At 38.4% G+C, this 24,645-nt stretch overlaps 1 protein-coding gene across 6 annotated transcripts in view; it reads left to right on the top strand.

The window, feature by feature from the left end:
- MORC1 (MORC family CW-type zinc finger 1) overlaps positions 1 to 24,645 on the top strand; it is a 171,297-nt gene that overhangs the window by 101,405 nt on the left and 45,247 nt on the right. For all 6 annotated transcript variants that reach the window (XM_025283715.3, XM_044941636.2, XM_044941629.2 and 3 more), the window contains 4 exons: positions 3,752 to 3,890; positions 17,546 to 17,611; positions 18,540 to 18,785; positions 23,924 to 24,010. In XM_025283715.3, the coding sequence (XP_025139500.2) occupies positions 3,752 to 3,890; positions 17,546 to 17,611; positions 18,540 to 18,785; positions 23,924 to 24,010 (538 nt within the window). The remainder of the gene's footprint in view (positions 1 to 3,751; positions 3,891 to 17,545; positions 17,612 to 18,539; positions 18,786 to 23,923; positions 24,011 to 24,645) is intronic.

Genomic DNA, 24,645 nt, shown 5'->3' with positions numbered 1-24,645 from the left:
TAACTCATCTTCCTATCACGTAGAATAGAGTGCAATAATAGTACCCTCTGCACCTTTTCTAGGTCCAGCTGAACCCCTTGTTAAGGACAGTCTTAAGTCCCTGGTCACTGGGGGGCCCTTAGTAATAAGCCATGAGAATTTAGATTTCTCTGGTAGCTCAGATGGTAAAGAATCTGCCTGCAATGCAAGAGACCTGGGTTGGAAAGATCCCCTGGAGAAGGAAATGGTAACCCACTCCAGTATTCTTGCCTGGAGAATTCCATGGAAAGAGGAGCCTGGCAGGCTACAGTCCACAGGATCACAAAGAGTCAGACACAACAGAGCAACTAACACTTTCACTCTTTTTCCCATTATATTTTAGCCATATATCTATGACTTCTCACTCCAGCCTTAGGCCATCTCAGATCCACAGAACTGGGGATCTGACCTCTATAGATTCCCTTCTCCTTGAAAAGTGGTGATGCCATCACTGAGTGTTATAAAATTAGTTTCAAAGCCATACTAATTCTGTCTCTTTTATACATCAAAACACTGCCATTTCTGATGACAGGCAAGATAAATTTGCCATGTTCACAGAAAACGGATGGCCCTTAAAAGCCTGAAATGCAAAATGTCCTATATTTATAATTTCTTAAGTCCTTGATTCTTTAAATATACTGACATAATTTTGACCATCTGCATTTCATTTCCACTGAAAAGATGAGGACAAAAACAATGCTTAAAGTGATAGCAAGAGATTTAGAAATGGGAGCTATGGAGAAAAACTCTTGATTATAAGGGCAATTACTTGAAAGTTGATACTTCCTTTAAGGGAGATTATCAACAGCAATGCAGATGAAGATTCCCATGGGAAGAGAAGTTGATCTGATGACCTCCTTCAGTCCTCTGATTCAGTATGTTTAAATGGACCATGCATACTTTGAGACTATGCCGTGAAATAGCAAAACTCTGATATATATGCACTGTTAGACGTGGATAAAATGTGTGTTAAAGTGATGAGAAAGGAAGTATAGTTATTTATTAGGCAATACTGGATGAGTGAAAGGATAGCAATACGGGGTGAAAAGTGGCATCATCTGTATTTACAGAAAATGCAGTTTATTGTCACCAGTTAATTGTCACCTGCCAATTGTCAGCAGGGTTAAAGCCAATGAACAGCATTTGAATGAACAATGTTTGTGTAACCAGAACTGGGACAGGAAATATAATAATAGCTCCCTCTTACATTGAAGTTACATGTTATGTCATTTCATTACAATAACCACGTGCTGCTAAGTCGCTTCAGTCGTGTCCGACTCTGTGCGACCCCAGAGACGGCAGCCCACCAGGCTCCCCTGTCCCTGGGATTCTCCAGGCAAGAACACTGGAGTGGGTTGCCATTTCCTTCTCCAATGCATGAAAGTGAAAAGTGAAAGTGAAGTCATTCAGTCATGTCCGACTCTTAGCGACCTCATGGACTGCAGCCTACCAGGCTCCTCTGTCCATGGGATTTTCCAGGCAAGAGTACTGGAGTGGGGTGCCATCGCCTTTTCCAAATAACCATGTGAGCTTTCTCCAAATCTCAGAGGAGAAAACGGTGAAGCTAAGGGAGGTTCAGTGACCTGTCCACCATTCCTCCCTAAGCCTGAAACTTGAATCCAAGCACTTTGATTCAAAACCTGTGCTCTTTCTGCCTTACTACTCTCCCCACTCTGTAGGGATCTTTAGCTCAGGAAGCCTAATTCCAGACAAATATTTTATGGTGGTAAAACATACCCTTTTACAAATGATAGTGTTCTGCGTTGGTGACTCAGGCAGCTTAAAATGGAGTCATTCTTTCCCAAGTCACCTTTTTGTTTTGTTTTGTTTTCCACCTTAAGCACAGAGGGAGGCTACATATTTTGGTCACAGTACCCAGGAAATAAATATCAGTGTGCTTCCATTATATTCATTCTATGTATTTGTATGTATTAGAACAGGGATCACCAGCAGAGTAAAAATGATACCTATCATTTGACTAGACCCAAAAGTGAGTTTTGGAAAGGATATTTTAAAATATTTAAAATATGGCTTATATTGCATATTAAGATTTAATTTGTTTATAAAAATCTTTGAGGACAATCAAACAGATCGCATTTTAATAAATTAATTGAGGTTTTTCTTTTCTAAATAAAAACTTAATGTTACCACAAGGTTCTTTTCTCAAATGAAATAGAAACCTGTGTGGGTACTATCCCACAGATGTCTTCAGATGAACACTGCATGTGGTTATATATAAATGGTTTTATATATATAGGTAGGTGTCCCCCTGATTTATCTACCACTTTTCTTTGAAAATAACAATAAAAACAAATACCATATGTGGGTGGAATTAAGTGTTTTTCACAGCAGTACTTGAATTTGATTGTAGTCCTCACTCTTCTCTGTTGGAGGGGGCAAGAAAAATATATGGTGAACCCTGGGAAATAGAGAAATGTAGTGGGAGTGAGATGCTTAGCTTTCCCTGCACTGTTTCAGATTGAAGAAGCCCTTCTCTCTATTTTCAACCTCCTCCTCCCTTTCCGAGCTTAGCACCCATATATTTTATGACACGCACTTCCCCCTCTTTTTGGTACCTACCAGGGGTAGAAAAACTCTTGTATAAGGCTCGAGAATCAACTTCAGCATTTTGTACCCCCTTCCCGCATTGCATGTCCTCAGCCATGCCCTGGATTGAGGCCATGTCCAATGGGAATGGAACTTCTTGTCCCTGCCAGGCCTCCATACCAAAGTGAAATAAGATGGTATCTCAATTTTTCAGCAGTTTGGCTAGCTCAGCTCCCCAGAACATAGCCATGAAACCAGAAGTAGGGTGGAAAAAAGGCCTCAAATCTTCCCATGCATATGTCTCAAAAATCATTAGTATTCTTTGCAACCAAAAGACAGAAGCCCTCAGGCACAGCCTGTTTATTGCAATTTATAGACAATTCTGCTTGATTGTGTAATGCATGTATTAACCCACTGGTGACTGGAGACAGCCCATCAGTAAGGCTAGGAAGCTGAGAGTCCACTAGCAGCTGGTGTGCCTCCAGCAGCAGGGAGAGGAAGATGGGGTGCTGGACTGCTCGATGGGGCTCTACCATGTGGCTCCATAACCCCTGAGGTGATCACAAGGTGCTGCCTCCCATCATAGTAGTCACTGGTCTTCTCAGTGAGTCTCAATCCTCAAACAAAGGATCTGTGTGCTTCCGAAGCAGAATTATTTGGTGTATTTTTACAGAGACATATTGGAGAAGGAAATGACAACGCACTCCACTATTCTTGAGAATTCCATGGACAGAGGAGCCTGGAGGGCTACAGTCTATGGGGTTGCAAAGAGTTGGACACGACTGAGTGGCTAAACCACCATCACAGATTTCTATCCCAGATATTTTGGGAAAAGAATAATGCATGGTAGTAATAAATTAAGCTTCAGTTATCTAAAAAATATTTTTGCAAAAGTTCTCATTTGGTGATAACTCAGGATAAATGAAACGTTAGTAAATAATGAATATTCTCCCTTTCTTGTAAATCTATAGTACCCTCCACATTTTCCATTAAGTTCTTTTCCAAGAAAAGTGGAAACTTAATGTATTACCTAAATTCTCAATATAATGCTGTATTTGAGCAATGCTGTATTTGAGTTTTGGGTGTAAGCCAGAGACAATTCCTGTTGAAATAAATAATCTTTTGCAGACAGTAAATAGTTTTATATTTCTTCCTCATGTTCTCTCTTGTACTTGGTTGTGAAAAGTTGTCATCGGACAGAACATCTACCTTCCATACCCCTGGGCACTATGTGCACAGTATCACAGTCAAAAAATGAGAAAGACAAGCAGCTTCGAGAATCCGTCCAGAGGTACCAAAATCAGCTGGTAGAACCACGTCAACAGGTGAGCTGTTAGTAATTCTTTCCAAAAGCTACCCGATTCTTGAGCTTGAGTACAGATTTCGTGCGTACAGACTAACTAAAGTGGTTTACCCAAATAAATGTGTAGCCTCTTTTTTTCTTCTTTTTTTGTCACCTCCTTTTCATTTTGGATCTAAGGACTGTTCTAGAGGTGATCACAGGTACTCCAGGGATCCAGAAAGGGAAAGGACTTCTTCAAATAATGCTATAGTTTTATATGTGATAATCTAAGTCCATCTCCACAACAGTGTGTGAGAAATAGGGGAATATATTTCCACTCTAGGGTGTGCATATAGCCTTGTAGAGGTCAGCCAGTATGTCAAAGGTCACAGAGTCAAGTTTGGGACACAGATGTATATGACTACAAAGATTATGCTCTTTTATCTCATTAGGCTTCTTCCCTGAGGGTAGATGTTTTGAGGTAAAGAGTTATTCTTTTAAAAAATATTAGCCTATTAATACAGGAACTTAATGTCTTATTTAATTGTTAAGAAAATTCAATAAATAAAACAGTATCAGTAAATATAGATAACCATGACAATTGCAAGTGAAAGAAAAAGTGGTGTGCAGAATTCCTGTTTTAATCTCTTAACTAATAAAGAAATTGCATCCCTTTGTATAGATTTAGCACCCAAGTTCAGCATTTTTTAATTGTGTTGCCTGTCAAGTTCCTCAAATAGAAATTGAAGAGGTCAGCAGCATATGTCCAAATGTGTTGACTTCTGTGTGGATGTCAGGAAATAAAATGCTCATTTGAGTAGAAAATTCCCTTCCTGAATTGGGAGTTAAGACACTCAGGCTTACTACCTGATTATTATGTGTATTCCTGGGTTCATGGAAAATAAACTTTCTTTTCTACCCCAGCTTCATCTTCTTACCTCTCTACCTTTGCTGGGGATCTGCTGTGCAGGTCAGCCACCACCTGGGGTCACAGACAACACACACTGACTCTCCCCTTTAGCCTGAAATCTCAGAGTTTCTTGGGGAAGAGAGTGAAAGTCATTTGGAAACATATTCACCTAACCAGTCTTCAATCCTCAAAGTTGCTCAACTTTTTACATATCTTAGAGTGTCTGCTTTGAGTTTTATAACAGGTTAGACATAAAGATATCATCACTGGTTGTTATTTTAATAAGCAATTATGTGAAAGATCTTTTCACTGTTAAATATCTTTATTTGTTTTATTTCTTATTTTCCTTACCACCCCTTGTATTTTTGTGAAGGCATTCAGCACATCTTGAACTGGTTTTATCTTTATTGCAGTCTCTGGATATTTTTTCCTATAGAGGACAGCACTGACCCTTGGATAGTGAGAGTGTCAGTCATGAAGTCTTAATTACCTTTTTCTGTTTAGGATTGGATGTTTTATTCATCATCAAGGTAGAGATTTTGATGGAGGCTGATGGAATAACAGATTTGAGCCATTCATTCTACTTGTTCCTTCTTTCTTGGTAGTCGGTTTTTTCATAAAAATTTGAGCCAGGTTTATAGATTCAGTCTGTTTCAGATATAAATGAAAAAGTTTAGCAGTACTTAAATAGAAACCTACTCCGAACAGTTCAAAGGATGTTAAGACTCATCATCTTCCCCTTGCCTGCTTTTGTGAAAACAATCCTCACGTCTTTAACACGCTTCCAGGGTTTGGGGTCCTTAACTGACCCTGTTTTTGTGGTAATCAAGGAAAAGTTTGGTTAGAGTTTACCTAACCATGGGAAACCAGTTAATTTTTTTTTATTGGAGTATAGTTGAATTACAATATTGTGTTAGTTTCTGCAGTACAGCAAAGTGAATTGATTGAATATATCCACATATCCGCTCTTTGTAAGATTCTATTTCCATATAGGACATTACAGAGTATTGAGTAGAGGTTCCTATGCTATGCAATAGATTCTCATTACTGGTCTGTTTTATATATAGTAGTGTGTACACGTCAATCCCAGTCATCCAGTTTATCCTCCCTGATCCTTATCCTCTCGTAACCATAAGTTTGTTTGCTATATCCATGGCTCTACTTCTGGTTTGTCAATAACATTTACACCTTTTTTTTTTTTTTAGATTCCATTCATAAGCAAAATCATATATATTTGTCCTTTTCTGTCTGGCTTACTTCAGTCAGTATGACAATCTCTAGGTCCATCCATGTTGCTGCAAATGGCATTATTTTTTATTTTTTTATGGCTGAGTAATATTCCATTATATATATGTACCACATCTTCTTTATCCATTCATTTGTTGTTAGCATAATTTTGAGGTGATCATTAAATGCATACTTGCCCTTGGATCTGTCCTGTGCTTGGCATGGTGGGGAATAAATGAAAGTGAAGTCACTCAGTCGTGTCCAACTCTTTGCAACCCCGTGGACTGTAGCCCACCAGGCTCCTCCATCCATGGGATTCCCCAGACAAGACTACTGAAGTGCGTTGCCATTTCCTTCTCCAGGGGATCTTCCTGACCCAGAGATCAAACCCAGGTCTCCCGCATTGCAGGCAGACGCTTTAACCTCTGAGCCACCAAGTAACTCTAATACCACAATGTAAGCCCCATGATTGCAAGGATAGTTGTGGTTTTGTTCACTGTCTCTGTTACCAAAAACACTGCCTGGCATGTAGTAGTTTTCAACAGATAGTTGTTGAATCATGAAATAAAACATGACCTTGGATAATACACAGTCCCTTTGAGGACCAAGTCTGACAGCTATTTAAAAATTAACAACCACTGTAAACCAGTACTAGTTCAGTACTTGTCTGATCATGTGCTATGCTTAGTTGCTCAGTTGTGTCCGACTCTTTGTGACCCAGTGGACTGTAACCCATCAGGCTCCTCTGTCCATGGGGATTCTCCAGACAAGAATACTGGAGTGGGTTGCCATGCTCTCCTCCAGGGGATCTTCCCAACCCAGGGATCGAACCCAGGTCTCCTGAATTGCAGGCAGATTCTTTACCATGCTGCTGCTGCTGCTGCTACTAAGTCGCTTCAGTCGTGTCCAACTCTGTGTGACCCCATAGACGGCAGCCCACCAGGCTCCCCCGTCCCTGGGATTCTCCAGGCAAGGACACGGGAGTGGGTTGCCATTTCCTTCTCCAATGCATGAAAGTGAAAAGTGAAAGTGAAGTTGCTCAGTTGTGACCAACTCTTAGTGACCCCATGGACTGCGGCCCACCAGGCTCCTCCATCCATGGAATTTTCCAGGCAAGCGTGCTGGAGTGGGGTGCCATTGCCTTCTCCAATTCTTTACCATAGCTGAAACTAAATCAGAAGTTCATTACAAGGAGATAGGGAGGGTGGCTTCATTCAAAAAAGTTTCATAAAGGAAGTGACATAACTTGTATCTTAAAGTCTATTTAGGGTAAATAAAGGGAAAGAACAGGGCATTCTAGGTGAGAAGAACATTATAAACAAAGACCTGGAGATGAGCATGGGCTTTTCCCTTCATGGAACCAGTCTTTTAAATTACATGCTAAACTTACATATTTTAAAAAATAAACTCAGCATTTCTGTGACATGCTTGTCTTTTAAAAACTGTATAAATCATTATAAGATATGGTAATTACTGAATAGAGGACCTCTGAAAGGTGAGCTCAGTTCCCCTTTCACAAAAATTATTTATGAAAGTATTCAAAAACTAATTTGATAATAGCTGTCTGATACCAGAAAAAAAAGACTCAAAACCATCCAATATTCAATGAGAATTTACTTTGTTCCTGACTGCTTTTTAGAAGAAGTGCTGTTAGACTATGACATAGGAAGGGTGGGAAAGTCAGAAGAACAGGGCGTTGGTGCCATTCAGGTTCAGTGCACACGCTGTTCAGGTGCAGGATAGACATCACTGGAAAATCAAGTAATGGCTAGTGTATTACCATCATTCCACTATATCTATCAGTGGTGCCCATTCGCTCAAGATCAGGAAATAATGAGTTGCATGCCATGAAATTATGGTGTGCCCACCTCCTGTTCTCTCTTCCTGCCTCTGAATACCAATGTTCACTTATTCGTTGATTAAATCTGGGGAGCAAATATAAAAATGGCCCAAATCTGCATACCTCATTTCTTACTCTCTTGCATTTCCGTTTTAATGGCAGAAGGCATCTTGATCTGGAAAACAAAGAGTTGACTTGGTAAATCAAAAGCCTTTCAGGATCTTAGATTCTTTGGTTCTTGGTTTCATGTCATTGACAACCAGGGAGGATGGAATAATGGTAGAAAGGGTAGTATGAGGGTATTATTATCAGAAATCAGCAGCTGCAGTGTCTTCTCCACCCCTTATACATACTACTGGTATGCAGAGTGACAAAGTCTAGATTCTAGGTGCCCCACTGCAGGATGCCCTACTTAGAGAAAATTCACAGTGGGTCAGAAAACTGCTGGTAGAAGAGGTACCTCAGTGATTAGATCTTGTTCTCTATGAGAAAATTAAGCATGTTGGTTCAAAGCTAAATTACATTTAGCTAAATTACATTTCCACAAGTGGCATTGTATTTAATCCTCACATTACAGTTATAACAATTATAACCTCAGAAGGAGAGTGAATTTCAGAGCAATTCAGTAAGGTGAATCAGTCATATATCTTTAAATGGTGAAGTTAACTTTGGTTTCCTTTTTGCCTAATTCCAACACAGTCTGCTCACAATCTCATATGATAAATATAGTCAAAAAGGATATGAAAACATTCACAAAGGCCACAAGCTGATGTCATGCAAATCATATTTGTTATGAGAAATGTATAAGTTCATAAACCTAGTAGGAGGGCTCAAATCCAAGATGTAATTGATAAGTTGTGCCAGCAAGCCAAGAGCCACTTTATAAATTGTGCTTCTGAAGCAGCACATTCTGCTCCTTCTCCTCTCTGAAGAGATGAATGAGTGTTCCTCACTGTGTGTTTTCCCTCATTCCTCATCACCTGCTGTTTTCTATACCGAGTGACAAGTGACACCTGCTGGCCAAGTAATGAAGCATTTTCATTTTTATCATCACTCTTGATTGTTTAGCTACTAATTGGCCCATCAGCTAGATAATTTTCATTCTGTTTTTCAGTAAACCTAGACAAGAATTTTAAAACCATAAGACAGAGCAACAGAATCAAGTCCTCTGCATTTGAGGATTTGGCAGTACTCAATTTTGCCCTTTTCTTAGTTTTCAGTTCAGTTCAGTTCAGTCGATCAGTCATGTCTGACTCTTTGCAACCCCATGAATCGCAGCACCCCAGCCTCCCTGTCCATCACCAACGCCCGGAGTTCACTCAGACTCACGTCCATCAGGTCAGTGATGCCACCCAGCCATCTCATCCTCTGTCGTCCCCTTCTCCTCCTGCCCCCAATCCCTCCCAGCATCAGAGTCTTTTCCAGTGAGTCAACTCTTCGCATGAGGTGACCAAAGTACTGGAGTTTCAGCTTTAGCATCATTCCCTCCAAAGAAATCCCAGGGCTGATCTCCTTTAGAATGGACTGGTTAGATCTCCTTGCAGTCCAAGGGACTCTCAAGAGTCTTCTCCAACACCACAGTTCAAAAGCATCAATTCTTTGGCACTCAGCCTTCTTCACAGTCCAACTCTCACATCCATACATGACCACTGGAAAAACCATAGCCTTGACTAGACGGACCTTTGTTGGCAAAGTAATGTCTCTGCTCTTGAATATGCTATCTAGGTTGGTCATAACTTTCCTTCCAAGGAGTAAGCGTCTTTTAATTTCATGGCTACAGTCACCATCTGCAGTGATTTTGGAGCCCAAAAAAATAAAGTCTGACACTGTTTCCACTGTTTCCCCATCTATTTGCCATGAAGTGATGGGACTGGATGCCATGATCTTCGTTTTCTGAATGTTGAGCTTTAAGCCAACTTTTCACTCTCCTCTTTCACCTTCATCAAGAGGCTTTTTAATTCCTCTTCACTTTCTGCCATAAGGGTGGTATCATCTGCATATCTGAGGTGATTGATATTTCTCCCGGCAATCTTGATTCCAGCTTGTGTTTTCTTCCAGTCCAGCGTTTCTCATGATGTCCTCTGCATAGAAGTTAAATAAGCAGGGTGACAGTATACAGCCTTGATGAACTCCTTTTCCTATTTGGAACCAGTCTGTTGTTCCATGTCCAGTTCTAACTGTTGCTCCCTGACCTGCATATAGGTTTCTCAAGAGGCAGGTCAGGTGGTCTGGTATTCACATCTCTTTCAGAATTTTCCACAGTTTATTGTGATCCACACAGTCAAAGGCTTTGGCATAGTCCATAAAGCAGAAATAGATGTTTTTCTGGAACTCTCTTGCTTTTTCGATGATCGAGCAGATGTTGGCAATTTGATCTCTGGTTCCTCTGCCTTTTCTAAAACCAGCTTGAACATCAGGAAGTTCACGGTTCATGTATTGTTGAAGCCTGGCTTAGAGAATTTTGAGCATTACTTTACTAGCATGTGAGATGACTGCAATTGTGTGGTAGTTTGAGCATTCTTTGGCATTGCCTTTCTTTGGGATTGGAATGAAAACTGACCTTTTCCAGTCCTGTGGTCACTGCTGAGTTTTCCAAATTTGCTGGCGTATTGCGTGCAGCACTTTCACAGCATCATCTTTCAGGATTTCAAATAGCTCAATTGGAATTCCATCACCTCCACTAGCTTTGTTTGTGGTAATGCTCTCTAAGGCCCACTTGACTTCACATTCTAGAATGTCTGGCTCTAGATGCGTGATCACATCATCGTGATTATCTGGGTCGTGAAGATCTTTTTTGTACAGTTCTTCTGTGTATTCCTGCCACCTCTTCTTAATATCTTCTGCTTTTGTTATGTCCATACCATTTCTGTCCTTTATCAAGCCCATCTTTGCATGAAATGTTCACTTGGTATCTCTAATTTTCTTGAAGAGACCTCTAGTCTTTCCCATTCTGTTGTTTTCCTCTATTTCTTTGCATTGATCGCTGAAGAAGGCTTTCTTATCTCTTCTTGCTATTCTTTGGAACTCTGCATTCAGATGCTTATATCTTTCCTTTTCTCCTTTGTTTTTCGCTTCTCTTCTTTTCACAGCTATTTGTAAGGCCTCCCCAGATAGCCATTTTGCTTTTTTGCATTTCTTTTCCATGGGGATAGTCTTGATCCCTGTCTCCTGTACAATGTCACGAACCTCAGCCCATAGTTCATCAGGCAGTCTATCAGATCTAGGCCCTTAAATCTATTTCTCACTTCCACTGTATAATCATAAGGGATTTGATTTAGGTCATACCTGAATGGTCTAGTGGTTTTCCCTACTTTCTTCAATTTCAGTCTGAATTTGGTAATAAGGAGTTCATGATCTGAGCCACAGTCAATTTTAACATCACAATTTACAGTCTTTTCTACTTTCTGTTGTTCAACAGGACAGCTGTGTCATAATCACACACGTGGAGTATTGTTTTAGGTCCATTTCATTCAGGGATTTTTGGTACCACTTTAAATACACTTAATGCCTTCAGATCATTATAAGGCAAATGATAACTTGATTCCTTGAATGAAGCCTACTCTGTTTACCCATTTGTATCACTGGGATGATTCCCTGGAGAAGGGATTGGCAACCCACTCCATTGGAGAATCCATTAACAATCTACTGCCTGGAGAATTCTACGGCCAGAGGGACCTGGCAAGCACAGTCCATAGCGTCTCACGTAGTCGGACATGACTGACTGACTAATACTTTGACTTTTTTCAAAGTCAGTGGGTAGTATAGTGTATTTATATAATCAATTCATTTGTGCAGACGTGCTGTGTTGCTTGTGTATTCTCTGGGTCCTTCTGGGTTAACCTTCTCTGATTAATGTTAATTTCCCAGCTGGAGCCACAGTCCAGGCTCTCTCTAATCTGACACTAGTGCTTTGGCGTAAGTTTCTTCTCTTCTGCAGGAGTCTCTCCCTGAGCTCCCGCAGGTTCCTCTATGTTCTCCACTTCCTTGATGCCGCATGCCTCCATTCCTGCCACTTTGTCTGAGTGCCTTTGTTCCCTAGTCCTTCAAGGTCCAAAACTAATGTCATTGCTGTATGAAGTCTTCTCTCATTTCCCTGCTTGTAGAAATATCTCCTTCTTCCACTTCCCCTTACCCTTCACGTGTGTCTTTCTTAAGGACATATTTCACTTTTTAAAAAACTTTATTTATATATTTGACTGCTGCTAAGTCGCTTCAGTTGTGTCCGACTCTGTGCGACCCTAGAGACTGCAGCCCACCAGGCTCCCCCGTCCCTGGTATTCTCCAGGCGAGAACACTGGAGTGGGTTGCCATTTCCTTCTCCAATGCATGAAAGTGAAAAGTGAAAATGAGGTCGCTCAGTCATGTCCGATTCCTAGTGACCCCATGGACTGCAGCCTACCAGGCTCCTCCGTCTTTGGGATTTTCCAGGCAAGAGTACTGGAGTGGGGTGCCATTGCCTTCTCCATATATTTGACTAGGTTGTGTCTTATTTGTGGCATGTGGGCTTCTCTCTAGTTGTGGTGCACTGGCTTAGTTGCCCCTGTCAGGTGGGATCTTAGTTCCCCAACCAGGGATCAAACCTGCATCCCCTGCTTTGGAAGATGGATTCTTACCCACTGGACCACCAGGGATGTCTCCGTGTTTCACTTTCTACCTGGTATTATAGTTAGTCATGTGTCTTATCTGTCTCCTATGTTTGACTGTAAGATTTTTGAAATAAGGGAACATTTTTATTCATCTTTGTGTTCCCAATAACACTTAGACCCGGACCTTTTATATAGTAGATGTTTGCCAAATGAGTGAAGGGTTGAAGGAACAATTTGGTTTATGCAGAATTCTTCACAATTGGATACAAAGATAAATATTTTTCATTGGATTGGTTGAAGCTATATAGGTTAGACTTAAACTTGTCTACATCTATTCTTGGACACTATAATGTTCTCACACTTGGTCAAAATGAAGTGTTGCATTTGAGTGGGAGTATAGAGACTATATTTGGATTTCATTTGTCACATTCATAGTCTTTGCATCACATGAAGAGCCTTTGTAAAATTCCATGCCTGTTGAGAAAACTCAGTAGCATTCTGTTCTTTCATGGTGCTTGCATGGACACAAAAACTGAGGCCGTGTGGTCTGACAGTTCCCACAGTAAGTGTACATTTTAGCAGTAAATGTAAGGCGGAGAAGGCTCGCTGAACTTTTAGCTGTGGTTTTCAAAATGAAATGGCATATCTGAGCACAACTTTATACTGAAGACTGTGAACACATTTTCCCATTTAGAATGTAATCTTCTTAATGTGTCATTGTTGTATAGGATGCTGAGATTTCTAATCTGTATACTATGGAGCTAGATGCCTTAGAAAATCTATTTGTTTATCAAGCTTTTCAGCCTCTTTACATAAACTTCCATGATCTAAAATTTATGACACCTAAGCTGTTATGACACTCTGTCTAACAAGAGGCTGATGATGCTCACTGTAATTGAAGTGTTTTACTTTATTACTCTTGTGACAAAGATCTAATTTCTCTGTGGTGATGCCTGACATTCCAAAAGGGATAATGCATGATACGGTCACATCTGTGGGCCCTGTGTTCGCAGTATAGCAAACGAGCTACTATTGCTCATGAGGAACATGTGTGGAAATTCCTTGAGGGCAGATATCATGAGTTCACTTCCTCATGTATCTCCCATCACTACATCTGGCTCAGTATTGGGCACAGTAGATGTCCAACAGTAGCTGTCCAACTCCTTAGCTTGATTTGCTTGTCCACATTCTTTTCTTTTCTCTTGAATTTTAATTGACATACAGTGTTATAGTAGTTTCAAGTGTATACCATAATGATTCAATATTTTCATATGTTACAAAATGATCACCATGATGTTTAGCCACCATAGAGAGTTGTTAGAATATTACTGACTGTATCTCTTATGCTGTAAATTGCATCCTCTTGACTTATTTATTTTATAATTGAAAGTTTGTACCTCCTAATCCCTTTCACCTATTTTGCCCATTTTCTCACCATTTTATCCTCTGACAGCCACTAACTTATATCTATGAGTCTGTTTCTTAATTGCCTTGTTTGTTCTTTTTTTTTTTCCCTCTTAAATTCCACATGTAAGTGAGATCATGTAATATTTGTCTTTAGGCAATGGTAGCCCACTCCAGTACTCTTGCCTGGAAAATCCCATGGACAGAGGAGCCTGCAAGGCTGCAGTCCATGCGGTCGCTAAGAGTCAGACACGACTGAGCGACTTAACTTTCACTTTTCACTTTCATGCACTGGAGAAGGAAATGGCAACCCACTCCAGTGTTCTTGCCTGGAGAATCCCAGGGACGGCGGAGCCTGGTGGGCTGCCGTCCATGGGGTCGCACAGAGTTGGGCACGACTGAAGCGGCTTAGCAGCAGCAGTCTGACTTATTTCACTTAGCTTTATACCCTGTAGGTCCATCCATGTTGTCACAGATGGCAAGAGTTTATTCTTTTTTATGGAAGAGTTGTTTATAAGCTGACCTCAGGTCTGTTTGATGTCACTAGTCCTTGATCCTAGCACACCCCTCCCCCTTCAGCCCAGTAAAAATGGGATTAAACTAGGTATTTGTGAATATCCATTTAATTTTATCTGTTTGCAATACAGGAGACCTGGGTTCAATCCCTGGGTCAGGAAGATCATCTGGAGGGAGGGCATGGCAACCCACTCCAGTATTCTTGCCTGGAGAATTCCATGGACAGAGGAATCTGGTGGACTGCAGTCCATGGGGTTGCAAAGAGTTGGACACCACTGAGCAACTGACACTTTACTTTTTACTTTCACTTTTGTCCAGTTTTAGAGCCCATGAGTATTAGTTGCCCATCTTCATTTACAGGGTGTTAAGTTTGTAATGCCTGTATATATTTGTTTTATTTTGAATACAAACATGAGGTTTCTGGAGCAGAGCAGATCTATTATTTAATTATAGCAAATAATTACTCTGATTCCCTTTTGTCCTAATTTGTACCCCTGGGGCAGTGGATGAGATGAGGCAGATCATATGTTATCCTATATATACTGGAGTTTGTATCATCAGTGAGAAAGTTGGAAAAAAAAATCTGATTATTTATATAAGAGAGGGGCAGCCTCCTCCCTAACTCCACCTTATTGCCTGTCAGACACATACTTTTTTGCTCTTTGAGAAGGATCCTGGATTCTTACTGTTACTCTTTGGAATATAAGTAAATCTCTTAGGGGGAAAGATAAGACTATCTTCTTTAGCTATGCTTCTACGTCCTCAGATCTCATTCCTTCCTTAACATGTAAATACATACCTCTAGGGGGGTAAATCTCTTCAGATACTCTCTCACTAATAATTAGTCATAAATTAAATTCTAAAATTTGTTCTTCTAGGCTAGGTCTAAAGTTTTGGTAAAATTTGATCAGAAAGCCTTCATTGTACAGAAACATAAAAATATTGTCTCTACAGTCCCACTAAGCATGAATCTAAAATTAAAAGGTAGAATCCTCTGCCTTCCAGGGCTGTGAGTCTATGATGATCAGGTCATTTGTGTAAGAACTTCGCATGTTTGTAAAAATTCAGATTCCTGAGGTCTACAGCAGACTGACTCAACAAGAGTCTCTGAGACAGAAGCCTTGGAATCTGCTTTTCTGTCCAGCTCTCCACATGATTCTTATGCACCACAGCCTTTTTCTCCTTTATTCCTGACTTTAAGGACCCTTTGTTTTTCCTGCTGGCAGAGATACTTCATGTTCTGCAGCTTTTGCTATTGAATCTGTGATTTTCAGGACTTTCCAAACATGGAAAGAAATGTAACAGTCTTTCTGGGAGAGTTTATGAGTATCATATAAAAATAAATACCAATATTAGCAAGCTTTCTAAGGTGATGATGAGTCTCTGAAATCTGAAGAGGTGATGGTGATGATAAAGATATTACCACTAGCAAACAACTATTCATTAAGTAACTGAGACAGAATTTGAAATGGATTAGCTATGTTACCTCGATTTCTGTTTTACAAAAAATGCAAAGATGTGCTGCCATTAGTGGTATTTTTCTATTCAAAATGTAGTTGAGACATTTTTGCTGTGTATTTCTATGTCTGAATGTTTCTATGTCTGAAGTTCTTTTGTAGAAACACAACTCTGAAATGAATATAAAAAGAGGAAAACGAATGGAATTAAAAATTTTTATTACAACTTCAGTGATGTGATTAGTCGTTCAGGTTAAAACTCACTGTAATAAAACTTTTTATCAAAAAGTAATTATCTTTAAGCTAGCACCAAAAATGATACAAACCCAAATGATGTAAGTGTATCATACCTTGTTACTAGGCTACACTCAATCCATTTCTCTATATCAGGAATAAGACACTGGCATTTAATATAAAGCATCTCAAATATGTGATAACATCTGACAGGTAATGAAGAAGTAGTCACATTATGAGTGCAGAATAGAACTGTGGTGGTGTTTCAGCAAAGAAAGAAATGAGCAGTAGTCTCTGGGAACATCTGTTTATCCTGTTAATCACCAACATTTTATTGAGTACCTATAAAGTGCTAAACACTGTGATGGGTACTACAGATAAAAAATGACTTTCAGAGAGAGATACAAGTGTTACCATGACTATGAGACAATGTGATACATACCGTGATTTCTGCTATAAATATAGCTATATAGATGTAGCATCTTCCTGTTCTTTTCCTGGGAGTCTTGTAAGAGCAACAGGAAAACAGAGAACAAAAATGCAAACTCCAGTTTCAGTCGAGCTAGGAAATATATACCAGAATACCCCAGGGCTGCCCAAGGCAGTCAAGATAATGCAAGAATCCCACAGGAGGAAATGGAGAGAAATGGAAGAAAGAGCCCAGCAATAGCACTTCTAAAGAATCAACACAAATACACTTAATAAAGAAGGGTTCATCTGGAGATGGAAAATCTATAGCCTTGGAACCTTACTGGACCTGCTTAGGTTCACAGAAGATGTGGAGTGTACATGAAAGTACTCAAAAAGCCATGTTTGCAGAAGAGGAGAAAAAGAATTTCTTGGGGAGAGATGAGAAAAGAGATTTTGCTTATGGAAACAAAAAAGAAAAACTCACCTAGACTCTTATCCTCCACCTACCCTTCCTATAGAAAACTCTGGCAGATAGATAGTCTGGGAAAACCAAACTATTATAATGGTGTGTTTAAGATACTACGATAGCAGCTAAATACAAAAAAAGAAAAGAATATCCCAGTAATATATGAATACAGCACCATATAAATATGGATGTCAGTTATTAGGGACACAGTTAAGGGCAGTGTATCCTCAACAGTCCCTTGAAGCTCAGATCCAGGGCTCTGACCTGTGCAGAGCTATTGCTAAAGGTCAAGATTTGTTCCAGATGCTGGGAACTACACATGGAGAAAAAGAGTCTCCAGAGATGAGGGCTGTGGAGACAATTTCTGATACCATGGCACCCTTGTATTGCTCATAAGATGTTTGCTTGTAATTGCTTGTAATTTTGCTTGTATTGCTTGTAATACTTCATTGCATTATCTTGTACTGTTCAGTCACTACCAATCATATACCATTACTGTATGTCTAAACTGAAAGGGTCTCCTTAAGGATTGGCAAGAGTGTGTGAGCTTGGCACTTCTTTAAAAAATGAAGAACATTGAATTATTATAAATGCCAATTAAAAGTTATTTTTACTTACATTTGTCTAATGATTTTTTTCCATAATAGCCTCAGTTTATACCAGTGAATAGGATCACTGAGCTCACTAGCCCCTTCCAAGCTTCAACATCTAAGGTGAGTAATTAAAGTGGGATTGAGTCATTTGTGACATTTCCCATAGGAATGATAAGACTTACCAAGGGCCAAATGTCATCATGGTTTAATATGTTCAGAAAGTGAAGCACTCATAGATATTTTTTCACCATCATCATTTTTTATTATAACAATTCATGTTTATTAGGAAAAACTCAGAAAGTAAAGTATAAATAAGAAAATTTAAACCACCCATTGTCTTACTGCATGGAGATGATGACCATTTTAGATATCTTAATGTATTTATAATTATATCTTTCCAGTATATTATTTATAATATATATGTGTTATATAAAATTATGCATATAAAATCAGAGAGAGAGTGTGTATGTGAGTCTGTGGGTATATATTTACCTAGAAATATGTTCTATATGTAATTCCTATGTTGTTATGTTTGCTAAATGTCATATTACATTTTATTCCTCAAATGTCTGTTATTATCTAAAATTTAAAAATTTTTGAACCTTCAGAGTTATATCAATCACACACACAAAATTATGGAAAACTCTTTACAATTTTGGTTATTCAGATTTCTTAGCAGACAAATGGTGAGATTGTAAACCTCAACCAAATTTTAAGTTAATAGATAGCTGACCTACATGCACCAGGGATCCAAAAGCAAGAAAATCTCTGCTCAGGAGTAAGTCAGGAAGCACAGTGTATTACCAATTTGGAGTCTTTTGCATCTTTAAGATCAGACTTCTTGACTCAGCCCAGCTCTGCTGAATCAAATTCTGAATGAGCCATTATAGCAGTATACCTTTGCCAAAGTTTATTTTCTAAGCCTCTGATTTTTAAAACTGCTGTTAGTAATAAATATCACCTAATATTATAAGATTATAAGGGAATGGTAATTAATTATAAATAAGCCATCTATCCCAAATTAAAAGCATGTTCTTTCTTATTTAAGGGAAATAAGAAAATTCAGAGAATCAGACCTTCCAGTGATGACTTGAAGCATGAGTCTCTTTCATCCTTTGAGCTTTTGGTCAACCACAGAGGCTGGGAAAAAAACACAGAAGGAGTGGACTCCGATGTAGAGTATATTTCAGAGACTAAAATTATGAAAATGTCTGGGCAGAAGAAAGTGAAACCTCAACAGCAGACGTATCCAGCAGTTCCACTGGAAAATGTCAAACTAGCTAGCAGAGACCAGGTGATTTTTTTTTTGTTACTTTTTCACAAAAGTGTATAGTCATTCACTTTTCCAGAAATAACATTTTTTAAAGATTTTGCTTCATTTCACATTTTTAAAGCACTCTAATTATAGCATACATATTGTAATCTGAGTTCCCTGGACAAAGTCCCAATTTCTATTTTTTCCCTACATTGTCTCTTTTGGAGGAAAAGTCAGATTGCTAATATCAGCACTGAAGGGCTCCTAAAGAACACCTCTATGGGATAAAGATTTTAATCTGTATTTAAGAGAGAAATAGCCATATAGGATAAACCTGTAATCTTGAGAAATTTGCATTCAGTGCTTTATAGCAAAAATGCTTGGTCAAATTTTATATAGGTAGTTATCCCTATAGTCCAAGTTCTGGAAAAATAAAATGTGATGTTGATAAAGTAACTAAGTGCTGAGCTTGATTATAATGAATGTACACCCTAGGATTTCCATGTATCTAAATGAGTTTCTTTAAAAAAAAACAAAACAAAACATTACACTTTCATTCTTACAGTGTTGATGCTTATTTAATTCCTCTTTGAGAATCTGCCCTTAGTCTCAGTGTATAATAATAACAACACTTAAAATTGAGTGGGCATTTACCCTGTGTCTGATCAGTATTCAGTGACCACAGGTATTATCTCACTGGCTTCCCTTGTGGCTCAGATGGTAAAGAATCTGCCTGTAATGTGGGGAACCCAGGTTCGATCCCTGGATTGGGAAGATACCCTGGGGAAGGGAATGGCTACACACTCCAGTATTACCTGGAGAATTCCATGGACAGAGAAGCCTGGCAGGCTACAATCCATGAGGTCCCAAAGGGCTACAGTCCATGGGGTCACAAAGAGTTGAACACCACCGAGCGACTAACTCTTTCACTTCACTTCACTTCGTTATCTTACTACCTTTAAAAAATCTTTTATAAGCCAAAATTTATTGCTTAGTTTATCTGCCTTGTTGATAAAACTTGATTACTAATGTCTTTTTACTGTTTCTAAAAATTTACTTTACCCTGAAAGGGTGAATATGGGCCACATGGAAAATATTCCAATGAGTTACCATCATCTCTGAAAGCAAGGAACTAATTTCATTGGCAAATATCCACTGAGCTTCTGCCCTGTGTAAGATACTGTATTAAGCATGGTGGAAGACAAGATTTCAGGCATGATTCTTTAAAAAAGAATTATTCTGAATAATAGTTACATTACAGAAATATCTCACACATTCCTTTGTAATATCTTTGGAAAATGGTATTGGATTCTTGAAAATCTTTAGTGATATAGGCTTATTACCTCCTAAAGGCAGCCTTTTCTTACTTCATTTTTGGGTAGCTCATTCTCTTAGATTATTTGAAATACGGATCCCTATAATTTTGAAGTTTTGGCCCTAAGTCTTTTCTTGAGACTGTAGAGGCCAAACTGAATCTGTCTACCTTCTTCAGAATTTTAGTTTGAATTATGCATTGAGTGTAGGAATTCATCTATTCAGCAGATACTCAACTTTTGCATGCTTATAATATAAAAAGCAGTTGCTATCACTTTATAATTATATCTCCTTTAACTCCTTATTTCATTAACTGTGGAATTTCAAGATTTGGGCTTTGTAGACTTATTTTATGGGGAGGTTACATGCTCCAAAGACAACATCCAAAGTTGTGTTAGAACAGCACATTTTAGAACGTAAATATGGAGATTCACATAGGTATATGTGAATATATATATGTATATATGTGTAAAATCATCTGTTATGTGCCATTCAGTATGTTAGCCAGCTACAGGGGATTTAGCTGTGAGCAAAAACCACCTATGGTCCCAAGTCCCTGCTGAACTTATAATCTAGGGATAGAGACAGACAATCCAATGATTATACAGATAAATGGGAACTGATGCTGAGGCAGTTTTTATGACATAGTAGTGTGAGTCCTTTTAATAGGAGATTTGACCCTGGGAGGACAGGGAAGTCTTCCTTGAAAAGGTGATGACATAACTTTTAGGATTGAATTCCAATTAAGTGGCTAAAAGGAGAGGAAGATCATTTCCAATCAGTGCAAACATTATTTGCTAATGAGGGAACATGGAATACAAAGTACCTTAAGAAGACAGCTCCCTGGAGAAGGGAATGGCAACCCACTCCAGTATTCTTACCTGGAGAATTCCATGGACAGAGGAGCCTGGCAGGCTACAGACCATGGGGTTGCAAAGAGTGGGACATGACTGAGTGACTGACACTTCATTGACACTAAGAAGACAGCTAAGCTGTGGTGGGGCAGTGAGGGAAAGGGGGCTGTGGTGTGAGATGGGCAGGGAGTCATCAGAACCATGCAAGCTGATACTTTGATAAGGGATTTTGTATTTATCCTGAAAGCAACAGAAAAACACTGAAGGATTTTAAACAGGGAAGTGGTATGATCAAAATTTCCTTTAGAAAAGATTGCTTTGGGTTAGTATGAAAAATGGATTCTCAGCAAACAGAATGAATGTGGGCAGAACAGTTAAAAGGCTATTGCAGTGGCCTTGGGGGGAAATAACGGTGGTGTGGCTGAGGTGGTCATGTGGAGGGGAGAGAAGTGGACGTATTTGTTCCTGTGTATTTGGCTTGAGGAGAGAACACTGACCCATTTGCTGAGATATGGGGTGTAGATGATCGGAGAGGCTAAATTCCGTTGAGAGGTCAACTCAACCAGGCCAAAGGCCAAAAAAGTTGACTAACTTAATGACTTAGTGGTAATAGGAATGATCACAGGAGGAATTTCATTGTTATTGAATTGGAGAGAATAGAAACCAGGTTACAATGGATTGATTAGCAAGTGGAAGGGGAAGAAATGAAGACATGTTGTACGTCAACTCTTGGGAAGAATTTTTAGGTTGTTTGAGATTTTTCTTGTTTCTTGGGATAAGCTTGTATCACTATAAACTTCCCTCTTAGAACTGCATATTCTGTTTTGGAAAAATTTGTTTTTGTTTTCATTTATTTTTAGGTGTTTTTTATCTCTTCAGTGATCCACTAGTTGTTTAGTAGCGTATTGTTTAGCCTCCATGTGGTTTGTTTTTTTTTTTTTTTTTCAGTTTTTTCCTTGTAATTGATGATAAAATAAACTCAAAAGGGATTAAAGACCTAAATGTAAGACTGGATACTATACAACTCCTAGAGGAAAACATAGGCAGAACACTCTTTGACATAAATCGCAGCAAGATTTTTTTTTGGATCTGTCCCCTAGAGTAATGGAAAACAAAAGCAAAAACAAACAAATGGAACCTAATTAAACTTAAAAGCTTTTCCATAGCAAAGGGAGCCACAAACCAAATGAAAAGACAACTTACAGAATGGGATAAAATATTTGCAAATGATGTAACCACAAGGGATTAAGCTCCAAAATATACAAACAACTTAATACAGCTATATTTATACAGCTGTGTGTGTGTGTGTGTATATATATATATATATATATAAAACAACCTAGTAAAAAAATGGGCAGAAGATCTAAATATGCATTTCTCCAAAGAAGACATACAGAAGGCCAAAAAGACACATGAGAGGATGCTCAACATCACTAATCATCAGGGAAACACAAATCAAAACCTTTGAGATATCACCTTATATCTGTCAGAATGGCTGTCATTAAAAAGAACACAAACAAATGGTGGTGAGAAGAGAATCCTCATACACTATTGGTGGGAATGTAAATTGGTGCAGTCACTGTGGAAAACACTATGCAGGGTTCTCAAAAAATAGTGTTTTGATGGGATAGAGATTGATATTTGGTTTGCAAGGTTAGCACTAAAGACTATTCTAGAAGACTTGGACTTCTAGATGAAAGTCTGCTTAAAATTTTAGATATGTCTAAGAAATCTTACTGATTTCAGGGTAATCAGTGAAATTTTACATCTAGTACCAAACATTGACAACTTGAGGTTAACCTTGAGAGCTATCAAACTGTGGACCAAACAGCATAACATCTACTCCAATATATTAGGTTTCCTCGGTGGCGTCTTCTGGGCTATGCTCATAGCAGGAACTTGCCAGCTTTGTCCAAACGCAATAGTATCAACTTTTGTACAGAAATTTTTCTTGGTATTTTCTAAATGGTATGTGTTTAGATTATATTAAAATGAAATTGATTGTAGACACTGAAAAAACAAAAGAACTATCCCATGATCCAACAGTTCCACTCTTGGTATATATTAAAAAAACCCAAACTCTAGTTTAAAAAGATACAAGCACCCCAGTGTTCATAGCAGTTCACAGCAGCATTATTTATGATTGCCAAGATATGGAAGCAACCTTAGTGTCCATCAACAGATGAATGGCTAAAGAAAAGGCGTGTATATACAATAGAGTATTGCTCAGCCATAAAAAGAATGAAAATTTGCCATTTGCAGCAAACACTATATGATATCACTTATATATGGAATCAAAAAATACAACAAACTAGTGAATATAAGGATAAAGAAGCAGATATATAGATATAAGGAACAAGCTAGTCATTATCAGTGAGGAAAGGGAAGGGGGCAATGTAAGTGTAGGGAATTAAGAGATACAAGCTACTATATATAAAATAAGCTACAAGGCTATATTGTACAACATTGGGAATATAGACAATATTTTATAAAATGTACATTGAAACTGTCAAAAAATTTTTAAATGACTGCAGATATCTCACATACTAGGCATATTCAACGTCTACTGATTAAGAATGACAGTAAAAGTAAGTAAAAGAAAGTAAAAGTAAAGTAAAAGAAAGTAAAAGTAAGCCATCATAGATATTTTTTAATGAATATATATCTTATTCCTCCCAGCAACATCCACATAAATTTTAAGAACAATGTATATATACATATATATATATATCCATATGAAATGTTATATATTCAGTATATAGACAGTAATTCATGCAGATTCTTTGCAAAATACTATAAGGCCTTTGATTCACTGTTGAGTGCCATAATCTACACCATTCGTTTCATACTTAACTTGCATTATGATGTTATTTTGTTGAATGCCCTCTGTTTATCCTACAGAAGCCAGCACTTAATAGAAGCGGAAGGAAGGAAAGAGTGACAGTGGTTTAATATGTACAATTGATTGCTACTAATCCTTGTATATTTTTTCTTAATACCTTGCTATAGGCCTCTTGGGAAATGAAGAGAAAGAGGAGTCAAAACCTTGCTTCAATTGAAGTTGAAACCAGCAACAACAATTCAGATATAATCCCGGTGAGACAAACTTTGCTGACTAAATGATACCTTGAAATGTATTCACATTTGTAAAGATTAGAGGAACCCAAGAGGTATTTCACATTAGTGCCCAAAGTAACTGAAACATTGAATTGAATAATTGCTTTTAGGTGAAGAAACAGGACTCAGAAAAGTTTGTTACTTGCCCAAAACTACACAAATTAGTGAAAATACAGCTGAGATTTATGCCTCCTGACCACTAATCTTGTAGTGTTTTTCATTTTGGTTGTCAGGGTAAGAAAGCTTTAATATTGTTGTTCAGTTGCCCAGTTGTGTCCAACTCTTTGTGAACCCATTCTATTGTGTTAATGTATATATGTGTACAACATTATATATATATATATATATATATATATATATATATATATATACACACTGTATGTGTGTGTGTGTGTGTATATATACATAAACTTGAAGTTCATTTCAAAACCTACCTACATGCCCAAATCCAAAGCATATGAACCTTTCTGTAATTCATAGTGTGGATTCTTACTAGAAAGTATAATTCTAAACTGACTTAAATTAGGACACTGCCAAAAATCCTTCAAAGAGAAGTAAGTCTCTTCAAGAAATCTGGACACGCTTCCCATGTGCTTCTCTATAGATTGTGTGTC

Source organism: Bubalus bubalis, chromosome 1 (genome assembly GCF_019923935.1).
Source record: "Bubalus bubalis isolate 160015118507 breed Murrah chromosome 1, NDDB_SH_1, whole genome shotgun sequence".
NCBI classification, from domain to species: Eukaryota; Metazoa; Chordata; class Mammalia; order Artiodactyla; family Bovidae; genus Bubalus; species Bubalus bubalis.
Note: the sequence above shows the minus strand (reverse complement) of the source record. Positions and strands in the feature narration are given on the sequence as shown.